Source organism: Typopeltis vanoorti, chromosome 11 (genome assembly GCF_054136105.1).
Source record: "Typopeltis vanoorti isolate ZY-2024b chromosome 11, IOZ_Tvanoo_1.0, whole genome shotgun sequence".
In the NCBI taxonomy this organism is placed as follows: Eukaryota; Metazoa; Arthropoda; class Arachnida; order Uropygi; family Thelyphonidae; genus Typopeltis; species Typopeltis vanoorti.
In genome coordinates this window covers 47,814,953-47,832,533 of record NC_143559.1, presented here as the reverse complement: position 1 = coordinate 47,832,533, position 17,581 = coordinate 47,814,953, and the positions used below count along the sequence as shown (strand labels likewise).

General features: G+C 32.2%; 1 protein-coding gene across 1 annotated transcript; it reads right to left on the bottom strand.

The window, feature by feature from the left end:
* Positions 1-418: 418 nt before the first annotated feature.
* On the bottom strand, positions 419-17,323 carry LOC150101543 (cytochrome P450 2J5-like). Its single transcript, XM_090400771.1, has 8 exons — positions 17,048-17,323; positions 13,519-13,646; positions 9,197-9,294; positions 7,096-7,397; positions 2,533-2,648; positions 1,542-1,797; positions 1,055-1,242; positions 419-663 (listed from the first exon to the last, which is right to left on the bottom strand). The coding sequence occupies exons 1-8, from the start codon at positions 17,275-17,277 to the stop codon at positions 473-475; spliced, it is 1,509 nt and encodes a 502-aa protein (XP_090256897.1). The 5' UTR covers positions 17,278-17,323; the 3' UTR covers positions 419-472.
* Between the last annotated feature and the right edge of the window lie 258 nt (positions 17,324-17,581).

The following is a 17,581-nucleotide window of genomic DNA, read 5'->3' as shown; positions in this document are numbered from 1 at the left end:
AAGTACTGATTAGGTTTCCAACAAGTTATCTTCGTTGTATTTTAAATTCTATGCAACTGCATTAACTATCATTAAAAAGAGAGATGGATGTTGGTTTTACATTGCTGTATTCACCGCTATATGTATGACTCCACAGAACTGCAATGACGTAGCCACGTCATTCCAGCTATGTTAGACGCTAGATGGCGCACTCACCAATCAACAGTACATTGGATAGAGTTTAAAGTTTCATTCATCGAATGTGGACTTTATTACAGTGGATTAGTTTTGTGTACATTTGTGTGTGTATGTAATTTATGATGTCCAAAACTGACTTTTTATTATTTCATAACTAGAGGATCCTTGATAAAGCAAATATATAATTCAATTAATATCTACACAGTTAACTATATTAAATCATGATTTTTTTTAAATACGATTTGATATCTGCGTTTCCACGATTTTATTCTAACAACTGCTTTTTTTTCTTGTGCTACGTACATCTTTCTCTAGGAATAAAACATAATTTGAAAGGTTTTGGCTTGTATGAAATGCCCATCTCAGCATCCTCGAAATCCGGTTGCATCCCTTCCGGCACTCGAATTTCAAACATTTTAACGATGGATGCCATGAACAAAAATACCATGATATTTGCAATGATTTCACCAGGACACTTCCTCTTGCCTGAAGAAAAAGAAGAAAACTGCATTTAATTAAATAATAAAAAGAAGTAGATAGTACAAAAATAAGTTAATTATTCTATAAGTCTACAGACAAGATCGCTGTGTTCATTGTATCAATTATTAATTTCATAATTGATACAATGAACTGATTAATTTCATCGTTTGTATTAATTTGTGATAAATTAGAATCAGTTTCCTGAACTTGATCCACTGTTATAAAAATTAAAGCAGCAGACAAAATGATGACGACCATTCGTCCACTTGCTTATGCGTCATCATCACGTCAATGAAGCGCCTTTCTTAAATTTTTTCAAGCTAACGTTATGTCAAACTGAAGTATATACATTAATTGTTTTATTCTTCCACGATTATTTAAATTCCTCGATACCTACCTAGTGTGAAAGGGATGAAATGTTTATTTTTCTTTATTGCTTTACCATCCGCACTTAGAAACCTATCTGGAAGAAATTCATTTGGTTTGTGCCAATATTTCGGATCATGAAATATTTGCCAAAGATTGATGATAATTGTCGTATTCTTTGGGATATCATAATTGCCAAGATTGATATCCTCAAAAGTACTGTAGAAAGAAACAACACATTTTAGATTTTGTATAAAGTAATTTAAAAATTACATTAAATTACAGAATAAATTCTTTATCTCCCAAATGTTAAAACACAGACTAAAATATAAATAGTATTGAGATATCTCAAGTAAAGAACGGCTTTGCACACTAATAATAATATTAATGTATTAAATGCGTCCTTTCATGAAAGAATACACTCATTAAATTACTTCTAAAAATCTCCATATTCATATTAGCCAATTATAATTATAATTTATTTGCTAATTATAATTTATTTGTGAAATAGTACTCACTATCGGAAACCACCTGTAGGAACTACTGGTATCATTCTTAATACTTCCAGCTGAGTTGCGTGAGTAAAGGGCATGTCTTTGCGGTCTGCAAAATTCACCTCTCGGTTTGTACCGACCACCTCATGTATTTCCTTTAAAATTCTTTCCTGGATATCGAGTCTTGTAGCAAGTAACAGTAGTATCCAGGATATGTATGAAAACGTGGTATCTGTTCCTCCCAATAAAAAAGCTTGTGCATTGGAAACTGCTAAGTATTCTGAAAACAGATTTAATTATTAATATTTGAATGAATGAACTTGAATCATAACATTAAATTCTATAATTGCAGTTTTGAATTTATTTTATCGGTTATTTTCATAAAACGTTTTAGTTATTGATTTCTGTTTTGCTTGTCTTATTCTGCAAATGTTATTAAAGTTTTTTTTTCGTTGATAAAACACGAAAAAAGTATCGAAATACAAATGCTCACACACCATTTTGTTATTTATATATGAAAATATGGATTTCCAGTTGCATTAACATTTGTTCCCTTGGAGGGTAATGGATGGCAATGCTGTAGCCAATGAAGTTCTAACTGAGGCTCGGCTATTGCTGTTACCCTCCTGCCATGATCAGAGCTTTAAATGCTCAATAACACCTTATCCATACACTGTCCTTTACAGATAACGGGGAAGATGAAAAGCATTCTTGCTTCGCCCCTTTAAGCCAGTCCTTATAAGGACTATAAAGACTATTTGTTGACATTTTTTGATAGTGGGAAAAGATGCAATGTTTACATTTTATATTTAATCGAATGTTATTTCAAGGGAAATTTTGTTTGCTTGTGATTGTGTAAAACATTAGTAAGAGAAAACTTCCTACAGTGAACTTAATAAACTCAATTTTATTATAAAATGGCCCATCGCGTTATTTCAAAAATGTGATTTCTAATAAATAATTCTGTATCTATTAAGAGCACAGAAATGTAATTTCAGTTTTCAGAAACACGAACCTTTAGACAATTTAACTTCGTCGGTGATAGTTCTCAGTTTAGCTTCATTTAAAAACTGTTCCAGAAATTTTTTGGCTGCTTCAAAAGTTGTAGCCTTAAGTGTCTTAACGTGGTTCCTGTTATAAAAAGAAATTGAATATATATATATATATACACACATACAATAAACATCTTGTGTGACATTGCATCTTATAATTTTACAGAGTTCAGCACTAAGTGCCAATTCCTAAATTGGAGGATTTCAATTAAAATTTTTAATAATACTTTTTTGCCTTTATATCATGTATTTACAACACATGTTCTTCTAATATTAACAATGAATATTATAAAAAAATGTTTGTATAATTTTTTATTTTTTATTTTATTTTTATTTTTTAAAGTTTGAGAAATAGTGATTATGCATACAAATTTCTGCATTTGCTTATAAGGATTACTTATAGATGAGCGAGGCAAGTTAATCCCACCTACTTCGAAGCTTGGGTTAGCTTTTATGAGGAGAGTGGGATTTAGTCTTCACTATTAGTGTCAATGGTTTCTTAACTTTGTTGGTATATTTTCCAGAGTTCGTTTTTTAATGTTCTGTAGTTATCTACGTGTTTTAACTTTCTTGGTAGCTTGTTGAATTGCGTGGGTATCTGATGTGATCTCACAAAAGAACCGTATGAGTTGTTGAAGGGTGTGGAGATGTAGAGAGTTGTTGTAGGTCGTGTTATACGATATGTGTCTCTGTTGTTTCGATAGGTGATGCTGAAGTAATTCCTTGTTAATGTCATGTAGTGTTTCAGGTTTTAATGCTCAGAATTCTGTGTATCGCCATGTGCTTGTCGGATATTGGTTGTTGCGTGTAATGTGTCCAGATCACTGTTGACACGATTTTCCTGTGTAGTGTTTCTAATTTTGTTAGGTGGCTGTTTGATGTATTTGCATAGACTGTTATTCCGTATCTGAATAGGGATTCGGAGATACTGTGATATAGGAGTTTTTTTTTATGTTGGGTGGAATAATGTCTTTAACTTAGAAGAGTTTTGCTGCGATGATCCGGAATTTGGTGTGTAGGTATTTTATGTGTTTTGTCCATTTAAGGTGGGAATCTATATAGAGACCGAGGTATTTTGCGTGTGTTACAGGTTTGATTTCGGAACATTGGCAGGTATTTTTGTTGTTAATGCAGCGGTATGTGTGACAATGTATCGTCAGACATACCGCTTATATTAGTGATGCGGCGCGTATGATTCTTGGGTTGTATATTATCAACATCTGTGTTTTGGTGCCGTTGATTAGAATTGCGTTTTGGTGGAAGTATGTTGTGATTTTGCTTAGGTCTTGTTGTGCTTTGTAGAGAACTGTTAATGCCTGTGTGGATTGCTAGTAGTGCAGTGTCATCTGCGTATGTATTGAAATATTTGACTTCTTATGGATATGTTATGAACATCGTTAATGTATATGTTGAATAGAGTGGGTGATAATATGGCACCTTGAGGTACACCGTGTTTTACTTGTATATTCCGACTGTGACATGTACCTATTTTTGTTACTTTTGTTCTGTTTGAGAGGTAGTTCTTGAACCATGTATGCAGTGTTCCTCTTATACCTATTGAGTATAGTTTGGTGAATAGTATGTCATGTTCAAGTGTGTCAAATGCTTTGGTTAGGTCCAGCAGTATAAGGACGGTGTACTTGTTTTTGTCGAGAGCTTTGTTTATTGTGACGGCGATGTCTTCTAATAAAGTAATGGTACTTTTTGTTTTCTGAAAGCCGTATTGGTTTTCTGAGATAATGTTGTACTTCTATAAATAGTTCTGTAGTCTGGTGTGTGTGTTATTTTTTCTAGAATTTTTGAGATGACTGGTAGTATAGCTATTGGTCTTTAGTTCTGAGTATCGTTTCTTTTGCCGTGTTTGTATATTGGCGTAATTACTGCAGTTTTTAGTTGTTGTGGAATAATGCCTGTGTCGAATATTATGTTCACGAGTTTCAAAAGTATTGGATTTATTTGTTCTAAGTGTGTTTTAAGGTCTGTGAGTCATATTTTGTCTATTCCTGGAGTGGTCTTTGGTTTTAGTTGTAGGATTGCTTCTTTCAGTTCCTGTTTTGTTATGGGTGGAAAATACATCGTTTGTTGTTGACTTTGTGTCGGTAGTTTGTTGTTGATCATTGGTAGTTTGTCTTATTTGAGTTGTGTGATGTTGTTTGTGAAAGCATGGTTGAATGAGTCTGCTAGTTCCTCTTGGTTTGTGTCCTGACCGAAGCTTTTTGCAATAAAATCTTGTTCTGAAGTTTTCCTTTTTCGGGTTACTAATTCGTTGAGTGTAGCCCATGTTTGCTTAATGTTGTCGTGATATTCCATGAATTTTTGGAAGTAGTATCTTTTTGCCCTACGAATTTTTGTTGTTAGTTTATTTCTTGTGTTTTTGTATAAGGTTTGTAAATGTGTGTTACTGGGTGACGTTTTAAGTTTTTTCCATAGATTTTCTTTTACAGTAATAGTATTTAGTATGCCGTCATTTATTCATGGATTGTTTTCTGTTTGTCTCCTCGTTTGTGTAGGTTTTGTTGCTTTTTTGTATATTTCTGTGAACTTTAGTTGAAAATTCTCGTATAATGTTACAGGATCGTTTATTTTAAGTAGGGAATTCCAGTATTTTCCACTTGGTTATCGACAAGCTCTTTAGTATGATCCAGTTTTGTGGACTTTTGTAGTGGTGGAAGGGGGGGGGGTGTAGGAAACGTAATAAAACGAAGTTGAGACAAAGTAGTGATCGGCAATTTTTACGTTTATTACTGATGATGTATATGTATGTATGGATGGGAGCTCTTATGTTGATATGATCAATGCATGATTGTGTTAGTGAGTTATTGAGTATTTCTTCTCTTGTTGGAGAGTTAATGGTAGGATTTATGTTGTACTGACTTAGTATATCAAGATACGTGTTAGTGGTTGAAGAAGTGTGGTCAAGAGTATTTATACTAATGTCTCCTATTAGGATGAGCCTGTGTGTTGTATGCAGTTCGATGCCGCTTACTCATGTTTCTAACTCATGAAGAAAACTGAGTGGATTATTATCTGGGGGTCTGTATATTGTGTTTATTGTGTATTTGATACTATTCTGGCTATTTGTGAGTTCCAAAATTAGTGTTTCCGCATGTTCGAAGTGAGTTTGTTTTTCTGTCACATTGTGTTTTTCTTTGTTAAATGCCACAATTCCACCTCCTCTTTTGTTTGGTCTGCATAAGTTGTAGGTTTGATAATTATTTATGTTGCATGCGTAAATTTCTGTGTCGTTTATTGCAACTTCGGTTAGTATTAGTGCATCTATGTTTATCATGGTATAATTGAGTATCAATGTAAGCCAGTGTTTTTTTTATACTTCTTATGTTTGTGAATAAGAATAATAATAATTATTATTATAATAAATAAATAAATAAATAATATTGAAATTATTTAAATATGCAAAAAAAATTGCAAATCTTTCACTTGGAATATATGCATAATATATTTTAATTTTCTGCGAAAGATAATTTCCTTAATATTCCTGAAAAAATATGCACTAAACGTCCATTGACATGAATATAAAAGTGATGTCAAAATGTTAAAATATTGTGAGGGAGCAGATGGAAATGGATAATTAGGATCGGATTTTGATGTAATCACACTTTAACAATATAATTTGAAGTCGAAAACTAGCCGGAGCCGAATTATTTTCCTTAAATTTTGGCTGACATTTATCTTATTTATTCCTAAATAATTCATAATTTTCCTTTATAAATTAAAGCACAAATATGGTGAAGTTGCGGTCAGTTGGTGGATCGTGAGTGGTGAAAGCAGAGTTGTAGAGCAGATGCCCTCCCTCCATGAGTCTTTGGACTCCCTGGAGGTGAAAGAAAAAATAATAATGTCCTTGAATGCTTTATATATCTATGCTTTCGTCCATATCTATATGACAGCCACGTATGCATGACTTCACAAATATTCAATTTACTTTTAAATTAAAAACAAAAATCTTCGTCTTTTAATCAACCTGTAAATTAAGCTAAGTTTATAATAGAACAAGATAACATTTTCGAATAAACGATAATTTAATTAAAATAATGATAGCATAATAAATCGAAAAGTGAAATCACTTCAGTATTCAAAAGAACATTTTGGTAATAAGTCTATGATTTATTGAGAATAAAAATTTTTAATTTTTTGAATCTTTTTATCCATTTGTGCACTTTTTCTTGAGTGTGCATATACTATACATACATACACACCATTTAGTGAGTTTGAATGGTATTAAAAAATGACACTGAGATGCCGAAAATTATATTTTCATATACTCTTGATTAAATGTCGAAATGTTTTTTATTTTCTTTCTATATTTAGCTATAAAATATGACTGGATCAATGATATTCTCAATACAATGAATACTGTGGTATTAACGTACAGAAAAAAACATACCAGGTTCTATAATATTGCACTTGTAATTGAGGAAGCAAATATGCTTATTTATTAGTTTTAGTTTATTTATTACCATTACTACTACCTTAAGTAATTAAAACATGATTCATTTATTACTTACCAGAGTTCCTTGTTAATTTGGGTAATACCTCTATTAAATTTGATAGGTTCACCAATCTGAAAGAGTCTAGAGAGCTTTACTAGGGTAGGCATGAAAGCAAAACTACTTCCCTGAATGCATATTTGTGACATTGATAAAACGCCTTCATCAAGAAACGATCGTTTTGGATCGTTATAATCGAACCTCTCTCCACACATCGAGTACCAGGTAATGTTATTTATTGTTTGGGACAGATGCGTTTGAAAGGCGATTGGTTGGCCATTGTATTCGGCAAGCTTTTCAAGTAAATATAAAATTTCATCCTGCAAGAAAAAAAATCTCATGAAAAGAAATTATTTTACTTATTGGACCAACACAATCAATATAACCTAAAAAGTTTTTTTTTTCAAAAGTGTTTATTTTATTTCATTACCAAAACTAATATTAAAATATTAAGAGAGAGAGAGAAAGAGAGACGGAGAGAGAATTAATAATTTGGCTGCATACCACCCCTCTGTTTTCTATGTAAAGTTGCTGTTAATTTTAGATGACGTCATGGACAATTCATGGTCGAAGGAAGCAAATCGACCGTGAGATACGGTGATTAATACCCTTGGAGGGTAATGGATGGCAATGCTGTAGCCAATGAAGTTCTAACTGAGGCTCGGCTATTGCTGTTACCTTCTTGCCATGATCAGAGCTTTAATAGCTCAATAACACCTTATCCCTACACTGTCCTCTACAGATAACAGGGAAGATGAAAAGCATTCTTGCTTCACCCCTTTAAGCCAGTCCTTATAAGGACTATAAAGACGATTCATTCAATATAATTTCAGTGTGAAAATAATGTTACATCGAATTAGTTTCTGGAATCAAATAGATAAATACTTGGTTAAACGATTTGACGTTATTCTTTCAACATACATAATATTTTTACAAGAGTTACTAATATAATTTATATTTTTATTATAAAGAATAAAGTATCTTATAATTATTGATAATTAAAAATGTAGAAATGTAAAAATAGGCGGTTAATGGTTTTTTATGAAACTGTTACAAATAAAGTATAAACGAGTCAATTTTTTTATTTTTAATTTATTATAATTTCGAAAGTTATAATTACTCATCATACATGATAGATTTGGGATTCTGTCAGAGAAAGAGAAAAACGATCAATACAGAAAAGTTTTATGCAGTTGAAGTTATGAAGGAGAAATTTCATCAACTGATAGGAATCTTTAGAAAGTTTAGCTTGAATCTTATTTGCTGACCTTGTCAGAGAGATTATTCCCGACAAACATTAGTATAAGGGTGAAAGAATATCCTCATGTAATCAATAATTCTATTTTTTTAATTATAATAAATCTAAAAATGAAATTTTAATGCAAAATATTAATTCTCTTGAGAAGAATAAATGCGTTTTGTATTTTGTCAAAGGTGCTAATCCAATAAGAAGCAACATAGTAATAAACAACAAAATAATAGAGCAAGTAAATCCATTCAAATATTTAGGATACACAATGTCATATGAAAATGAAACTGACATAGAACAGAAGCTGTCAAACTTTTTAAAAGTAACAGGCATTATAAATAAATTTTTCAAACCCAATTATGTATCAAAACACGCACGAATAACAATCTATAATACAGTAGCTAAACCTACCTTACTTTATGGCAGTGAGATATGGTAAGGTGAGATATAGACAATCAAAAAGTATATGAAAGAAGAATTGAATCATCCGAAATGAAATTTCTGCGCAGAACTGAAGGAGTCACAATAATGGACAAAACAAAAAGCAGCGAAATACGAGAGAAACTTGGAATTACAAATTGCCTAAATGAAACAGTTATTTGCTATAGAACAAAATGGAAAGAACTCGTACTGAGAATGTATTGAAGCAGATTACCTAAACAAATTCTGAATTACCACCCAAAAGGTATCCGATGCAGAGGAAGGCACTTTAGTAGATGGAATTGAGTCTGGAACAGGCCACTTGGCCTATAAGCCTGACAAGGAAAAAGAAGAAGTATTTTGTCAAAGATACGTGCATATCTAATTTTTTTTAAAAACCTGCATATTACAGATAATCTCAGGTGGAGTGTATTATAATAAGTTGCTTACCTGAGCACGTTCGTTCAATGTAGATCCCACCTTCATCAGACTACAATTAAAAATCCTACGTTGATCATGCCAAGCTTGTCCATTGAATGATGCCACTCCTACATAAGGAAAAATAAATGGCTGTTGTCAGTAGTTTCCCAAATTTTTTCAAATGGAAGAAACCCTAAAATATTTTTTTGTACATCCCGAAGAACCTTTTCTATCTCGGCACCATCACCTGCAGGTATGGAACATAGACCTTTTGATATATCGCTATCTACCTGCAAGGCGATTCCGTAATAAGCTGAAACGAACATGGCACAATTAAACAGAACTTTAAATACGAACTTACCTGCATAAAACTAAGAGACATTTGCCAGCACACTTAAATAACTCTCGTTTATCCAATTCTAACTACGGAATAAATTTCAAAACTAACTATTACATAAATTTTTATTTACATTGCTATACTGAGCGGAATGGCAATACTGAGAATTGTTTGATTCTCGATTTGTAGGCTTGTGCAGTATAGTTTATTTTTATCGAAAATAATATTCAAATCGAAACTTCAATAGAGAAAAATTTACGATCCACTGAGTGAAGCGATGAAAACTGTTTTCAGATTAATCACTACAAAAAGATTCTTTTTGTTTGTTTGTTTTATACTTGGGCGCATGGTATAGCTTTTACTAACCTTTGTGAGTAATAAAATAAGCTGATATACAAATAATTTATCTTCAGTACTTTTTTGTATACAGAGAAAACAGTTAAAGACATACTGTTCTTGATTCCTTTTCTATTTCTGAATGGAAAAGTGATAGAAAAGAAAAGTAACTGAACAACATCACTCGACAAATAATTTCGCCTAGTAATCTCACTGAAAACTGATGTGAAGATTTGTGTGTGTGTGTGTGTGTGTGTGTGTGTGTGTGTGTGTGTGTGTGTGTGTGTGTGTGTGTGTGTGTGTGTGTGTGTGTGTGTGTGTGTGTGTGTGTGTGTGTGTGTGTGTGTGTGTGTGTGTGTGTGTGTGTGTGTGTGTGTGTGTTTAATGGCAACGAGGGTTCATCATGTCCAAATCTTTCATTTCTTTCAATTGACATTGTACATGAACATTGTACTCTAAAAAGAAGAATGTACAGCCCTTGCCGATAGTGTTCATAGGATTAATCTATCCGATTTTTATTCTTTTTTCTTCTGTAATTTTAATGGCATTTTACTTCCGGTCTTGGTAGAACTTTACAAACTCTTAATTTTGCATGACTAAAGTTAAATATGCTCTTGAAAAATACTATTTTTCATACCTGTTATTTTTAGAAAGTATAAAATATTGGTAGCAATATCAATTTATTTTATATATGATACAGACCATCCAAAGTAATTCCAAAGTAATTTGTTCTAAAATTTTAGTTTGAATCATGATTAGTCTTCGGAATGAAGATAGTCATTCAAAACCACATTTTTTTAAATATTTCTTTTGAAACGTTTTAAACATATGTAAGTAAAACGTTGATCTTTGATGTTCATCTTCATTGATTATGATTATATGATCACCAGCAATGGTTTAGTTCCACAATGCAGTTTATCTGCCAATTTATTTATTCTATTTCTTTGCTATTTCATCTGCATACACCTGTTCATATTTAATACGAGTAGTAACATTGGACTTCCTTTGCCAATTCCTCTGGTTCTTGGTTTTCATTCGGCAACTACTTCATTGGTTCCTAAAACTGTATCATGTTTTGGTACATGATACTGAGAACAAGTTATTTGCAATGTTTAACTTCTTGACATGATCCGTATCCTGTTTTTATGGCCCTGCGATTGTGATGTACAAATAAAAAATCTGGTTACAGGTTTAATACACCATGCTGTTTTATTAGAATTTTAATGTAAAAGTAGGAAAATAGGTAATTAACCTTTTTGGAAGCTGTTTTGTTCTTCACGAAGTTTGCAGCCTTACTTTCTGCTCAATTACCTAACAATTTAATATTATGCGATACCAATTTGGAACTGTCTTTAGCCCGTTTTTTATAATACATTTAAAGGCGTCTCTGCTATTTATATTATTGACTTATAAGTGATTAAAGAAATTAATAATACTATTTATAGAATTATTTAGCCATTCTCTCTGACCAATAAGGAATAAATCACATGCAAATACAGAAAGAGACATATCTGATCGTCGAAGTTTCCGATTAAACATTCACTAACAAACATGTTAATAGCTGCCCCTTCTACACACACACACACACACACATACACGTGGCCATCTCACAGAACATACATAATCTCGATAAGAATAACATAAACATAAACACAAACTAATTATTGTGCGCAAAGTGTGTCTCCAATTTCCATGGAAGCACGGCAATATATCAGTTTCATTGGATAACGGACGAAGGAAAATATTTATACAGAGAGAGGCTGATTATTATATTGAACTTAAACATTTGAAATTTTAATCAAAAGAAATGTTCATATTAATGTATTAATTTTGTTTATATTTAATACGAAAGAAAATCTCTCATTTTTTCCCAACACACACACACACACACACACACACACACACACACACACACACACACACACACACACACACACACTTCTCCTGAAATTCGATATAACCCTTTCAGAAGTTTGTAAGTCTCAATCATATCACCTCTTTTTCTCCTGTTTGTTGTGTCAGCTGTCTACAAATTCTCAATCTGTCTTCATATTCAGTATTCCACAATCCTGTTATCATTTTAACAATCTCCTTTTCATTCTTTCCACTCTATCAGAATCACCAAGGAAATCAGGAGATTGACTTGCGCACAATATTCCAAGTGAGGTCTTATCAGGGCCTTCTAATGAGAAAAATGACTGTTTTATCTTACAAGTCAAGGTTCGTTTCAGCATAACAATTATCCGCTGAGTTGTATTTGCAATTTTTGCTATATGACACATAAACTTTACTTCAATATCCTATCTACTAAATTCTAAAATCCCCAGAATGATCAGTTTCTTCCAGCATAATCCCACCAATATAATACGACAATCGATATCAATCACACCGAAATTCATTACTTTAAATTTACCAACATTGAACTGATAGCCGTTTTCACATTGCCGTAATTCTATCCTATTCAAAACATTTTCTCACATCCTCAGCCTCACACTATCTGCATTCAGTAGAGTTATTCTTTAATAGTCATTCTTTCTTTTACACGAATCATAACAACAGAATTATTTTGGATTGTACTTAGTTTGCAAAGCCAGTTTCTTTTCATACACAGATTTAGTTGCATTGAAACAATTGCAAGCCTGCAACTTATAATTTTCATAACTTATATTTTTATGCACATGGTATTCCTATTATTTCTTCATTTTCTTATGAACTATTGCATAATAAGCTTACACATCCATTACACTTCTGCTCTATTTATTCTTCTAACTCTACGCACAAATTCGACATTCCATCATTTAAATAGCGTTAAATGCATCGCATGCATTGTGGAGATTCTACCCAACCAACAACTGATACCATAGCACAGAACCCAACCTACTACTTCGTGGATCATAATTTCTGCTTCATAGTTCAGCATGTAACCTTTTCTGAATTGAACATCCATAGCCACTTCGCAAGTAAGTATCGCAATGTCACTGTCACCAACTGGAGGCAGAATTAAGTCACCCTTAAGATCTTTAAGTGACACCCCCCTCTGAAACTATGATCAAATATAACACTCTTTGACCTCCAGTTCCTTCTGTCACATACATTCTGCTTGAGGAATATATATATCCCAACTATGCAAACAATTAAGTTTGTGCCTGAAACAGAGTTCAAGTCTAAAGATGGTACAACACCAGGGCAACTCAATTGTAAAGGTGGGTAAAGCTCTGATCACTATTCTTAGTATTTTCCCATAATGCAAAGCACATCTCACTGGAAGATGTATACTGCAATGCATTATGGGTGGGGTCACTACCCAGACCGGTTTCAACCTTTTTTGAGGTCTCCTCAGTGAGTAGCTAGACCCTAAATACCAAGGTTATAGTAATACGGAGCCTTATCAATTTTACCTATAGAAGTTGCAACAAGGTGTTTTATTTTTAATAACATTATTTTTAATTTAATTTAATTTAATTTTAATTAAATTAAATTAAATTAAAATTTAATTAAATAATTTTTAAATAAATAATTGAATTTATTACACACACACACACACACACACACACACACACACACACACACACACACACACACACACATATATATATATATATAATTGTTTTGAGGTTGTGTGTGTATTTTGTTTGTTTGTTTATTTATTTATTATTTATTTTTGGTTTTATTTGCTTACCAAATAAACCAGTGACGGTGTTAAAAAGTCGAGTTGGAGGTTTAGCTAGGAATTCAGATTTATGCAGTAATTCTTCAGCCAATTTATAATCTCCAACCACAACGGTGTACATTTGTCCAAGATACAGCCTAAAAAAAGAAAGAAAGAATAAAAAAATATGATTTATTTAGCTTCTAAATTTTCGATGGCAAACATTATTGTTTTGTCTAAGTTAGAAAGTTGCATTACCATCTACTGTTATAGATTATGATGACATGAAGATGCAGCTTTTAAGACATTCTTCTTCAATGCCTATAATATATCCATTTTCTTAGGGTTGGAGAAGATTTTCATGTAGCCTGCAAAGAATGGAGAATCGAATGAAATTTTTGATTCAATGTCCAATCGAACTTTCTTATATTCTGTTTCTACGAGTCAGCTCGGATGCTGAACAAGGATAGACTAGAAATTTGGGACTTATGAGACCAAACAGTTTTCTGTATTGTTTGAAAGAACATGCATTTTAATAGATAATAGTCGGTTGATTGGACGAATAGGTAGTTCTTCTACTTTCAGCTAACCATTTAAGCTGAAGCTGAACGTCATTCCTTGCTGTTTTGTACATTAATTATAAGGAAAGTTTTAAGGGAATATGAAGTTGTTTTGCTCAGGAAGCTAAACTTTGGAGGACAATAGTTAATAAACGTGGTCACCATACCCTGCAGAATGATTTAAATAAACTGGAAGTTGGCAGTGAGGGCAAAGGTCAGTGGTGGTCAATTTAATGCCCAAAATGTAAGATAATGCACTCCGGAGAAAGATTACATACTTTGTATCACATTAATGCTACTAGATTACAGGATTATTTAACGAGGCTGGGGATTTGGGGAGTGGTGTCGGACAGAAATTTGAAGTTTAGAGGACTTGTTGCAAAAGTTGGCAAAATAGCTCAAAGGACTACTTGGATGTTGAACACACTGACCAGTAGAGCTAGGTAGGTTATTATTCCTCGCTATAAGGCTACGATTCCGCAAGATCTTGAGTACTGCTTGAGTAGTGTGCATAGATTTGGACACGTAGGTTTCTGAGAGATGCGTGAACAAGTTGATTACAGGTCTATGGAATACTCCCAATGAGGAAAGAGTTTAGTTAATAGGGGAAAGAGAGGAGACACAATAAAAACTTATAATTTAATAAAACGATTATATAAAATTGACACAAAAAATTGTAATATATGACGAGTAGAGAAAGAACGAGAGATCATCCCGTGAAGTTGTATGTGTTTAGTTTAAGGAATGTTCAGTTTAAGGAGAGGTATGACAAGTATTGTGTGAATAATGGATAGTCTGAGTCTTCCGTTATCAGTATTTCGATCCCATGGATGTACCCCGTATAATAATAATAAATTAAAAAAAAAACATAAATCGAAAAGGCATAGCTGAGCAAGGAGAGAAGCTAGAGATGTACTATGCCAATATAACGGTCCTTACTAAAAGACTAAAACAGGTGAGAGCCTTCTAAATGGTAACTATAAAATGTTTTATTCAGACAAATGGTTCAAGACAAACAGGAGTAACTGTATGTATTGAACAGCTGAATATACAGTTATTGACATTTGTGTATATGATCCCAAAGAAGATTCTATTAGGGAGAAGTAGTGGAATGTTATCAAAAAAGGCAAGTAATATTTTAAAAATAGAAAACGTCTTTCAGAAGAAGCAGAAGAAAGCGAATCCTATATAGAGCAATAATTTATTTCTCAATATAGAGAGAAATAAATGAGCAGGAAGATTTAACATCGTTTCAACTTAAACATATTGACACATTCAGGTGGAATGAACGTAGATAGGACAAAAGAACGTGCAGGGGATTTAATATAGGAAGTAATCATCATCTAGCTTTAAGCAGCATGAACATCGCATTGGAGAGAAAACAAATCGGAACTTATTATATATATATATATATATATATATATATATATATATATATATATATATATATATATATATATATATATATATATATATATATATATATATATACCGCCCACACTGATAGATATTTGCATGCCTCTTCTCATCACTTCCCTCCTCAAAAACTTGGCATCATCTCCACCCTTGCCCATCGTGCATGATGTCTTACTTCCACAGAAGAGAACCTTCAAACAGAACTTAACTTCCTGAAAAACACCTTCTTAAATAATGGATATTCATCTCGCAACATCTCTAAAAGATTGAGACCACGCCAACAACCTCGACAAGAAGATGAATCCAACCCTATCACTCACATACAGTTATCATTTATTAGCTCTCTTACCCTTCATTAATAATCCTTCATTATTTCCTAGAAACTATTTCCTAGATAATTTATGTTAAACTATCTGGGATTATGAAGAAACTCAGCATAAAGACCGACTATACAACTCTGCCAAAACGTTGTTCTTTTCTGAGTCGACCATAACACAACCAACTGCATTTTCCTGGTGTTTATAAAGTTATGTGCAACTGTGGTCAACCTTATTTTGGCGATACAGATTAATCTATTTCACTACGTCTTGTGGAACATAGACGTGACATCTCCTACAGTAGAACACGAGCGTGCGCCCTTTCCAGTCATGTTCTCTTCTCCGCAAACTCTAACCTCGAAGAACATCAACACCAAGTTGATTGGCACCGCACAACCAATTTATACGTATGCAAGAATGAATTTGAAAGACGAATTATAGAATCCAAAGAAATAGTTCTGGACCTTTCACACATGAACAACAATCTGAATACAATTTGCCTGATTCCCATAGCGCAGTAATCCAAGGTACTGGCGCTCTAAAATTAGCTGTCACCCATATTCAACTCATGCTAACAATAGCACGCGGTCACCAATTCAAATATGACTGTTACTATTCTTATTCTTTTTATTAAGCTGGAAAGTCCAGTTCATGTTTTTTACCTTGTTAGTTTTATAACTTTTGTGTTATTTCTTACTCACCTGAAGAAGTTGGGACACCGATGAAACTAGTTGTGATTTACTAAAGTTTGTGTTATACTTTCTCGGGTTGTAGTCAGTTCAATATTAATTTTATAAATATATATATATATATATATATATATATATATATATATATATATTTATATATGCAAGAATAAATATTTATATATACAAGAATGAATTTGAAAGACGAATTATAGAATCCAATATATATATATATTGGATTCTATAATTATATATATATATCTATATCTATAATATATATATATATATATATATATATATATATATATATATATATATATATATATATATATATATATATATATATATATATATATCTATATCTATAATATATATATATATATATATATATATATATATATATATATATATATATATATATATATATATATATATATAATATATATATATATATATATATATATCCCATATGAATATTTCTCCCATAACTTTTTAAAAAAGTGTTGTTTTGCTTGGAAATACCACAAACATTTTAACGCTTTTTGAATTACTATCAAATCATTCAATGGCTTATACTTACGAGAATATATTTCCATACTTTCCTGAGAGTTTTTCGTAATCTCTATGTTGGCACTTGCTAAGAAAGGGAAGATAACCCACTAAAGGTAATCCCCAAGGTCCTCTTGGAAGGTTTTGATAAGTTTTACGATTTAGAAAATCACAAATGAACCTTACAACAATTACTAAAATTACAGTTAAGCATGCACATGAACATGTGTCGCTGATAGGTAGATTTTCATAAAAGGCCATTTCAAATTCTAGTCATAATCTATCATCCACGCACAAAGTTGTAAGGGCATCCATTACTAGCCATAAGTATCCGCTTGATATTATCAATTTCAAGGAGTAAAATAGAAGGTACAGTAAACAAAGCAAGGATTTATCATACGCAAATGTTCAAAGTTCAGAGTTATATTTTATATCAATAACAATCCGGGAGGAAATCGATAAACAGGTGCATGAATACCTTAAAGAAACGTAGATAAAATATGGTTATTAACAAGAAGCAAAACTATTAATTTGAATAACCCAGTTGAAACCTTTAAAAGAAAAA

Excerpts from the sequence above, each read along its gene's own strand:
- LOC150101543 (XM_090400771.1), bottom strand. The coding sequence starts at position 17,277 with ATGGCCTTTTATGAAAATCTACCTATCAGCGACACATGTTCATGTGCA. Across the intron at positions 7,398-9,196 it reads CATTGAACGAACGTGCTCAG|GATGAAATTTTATATTTACT; the intron begins GTAAGCAACTTA and ends TTTTTCTTGCAG. Across the intron at positions 1,243-1,541 it reads CCTACAGGTGGTTTCCGATA|TACTTTTGAGGATATCAATC; the intron begins GTGAGTACTATT and ends TTCTTTCTACAG.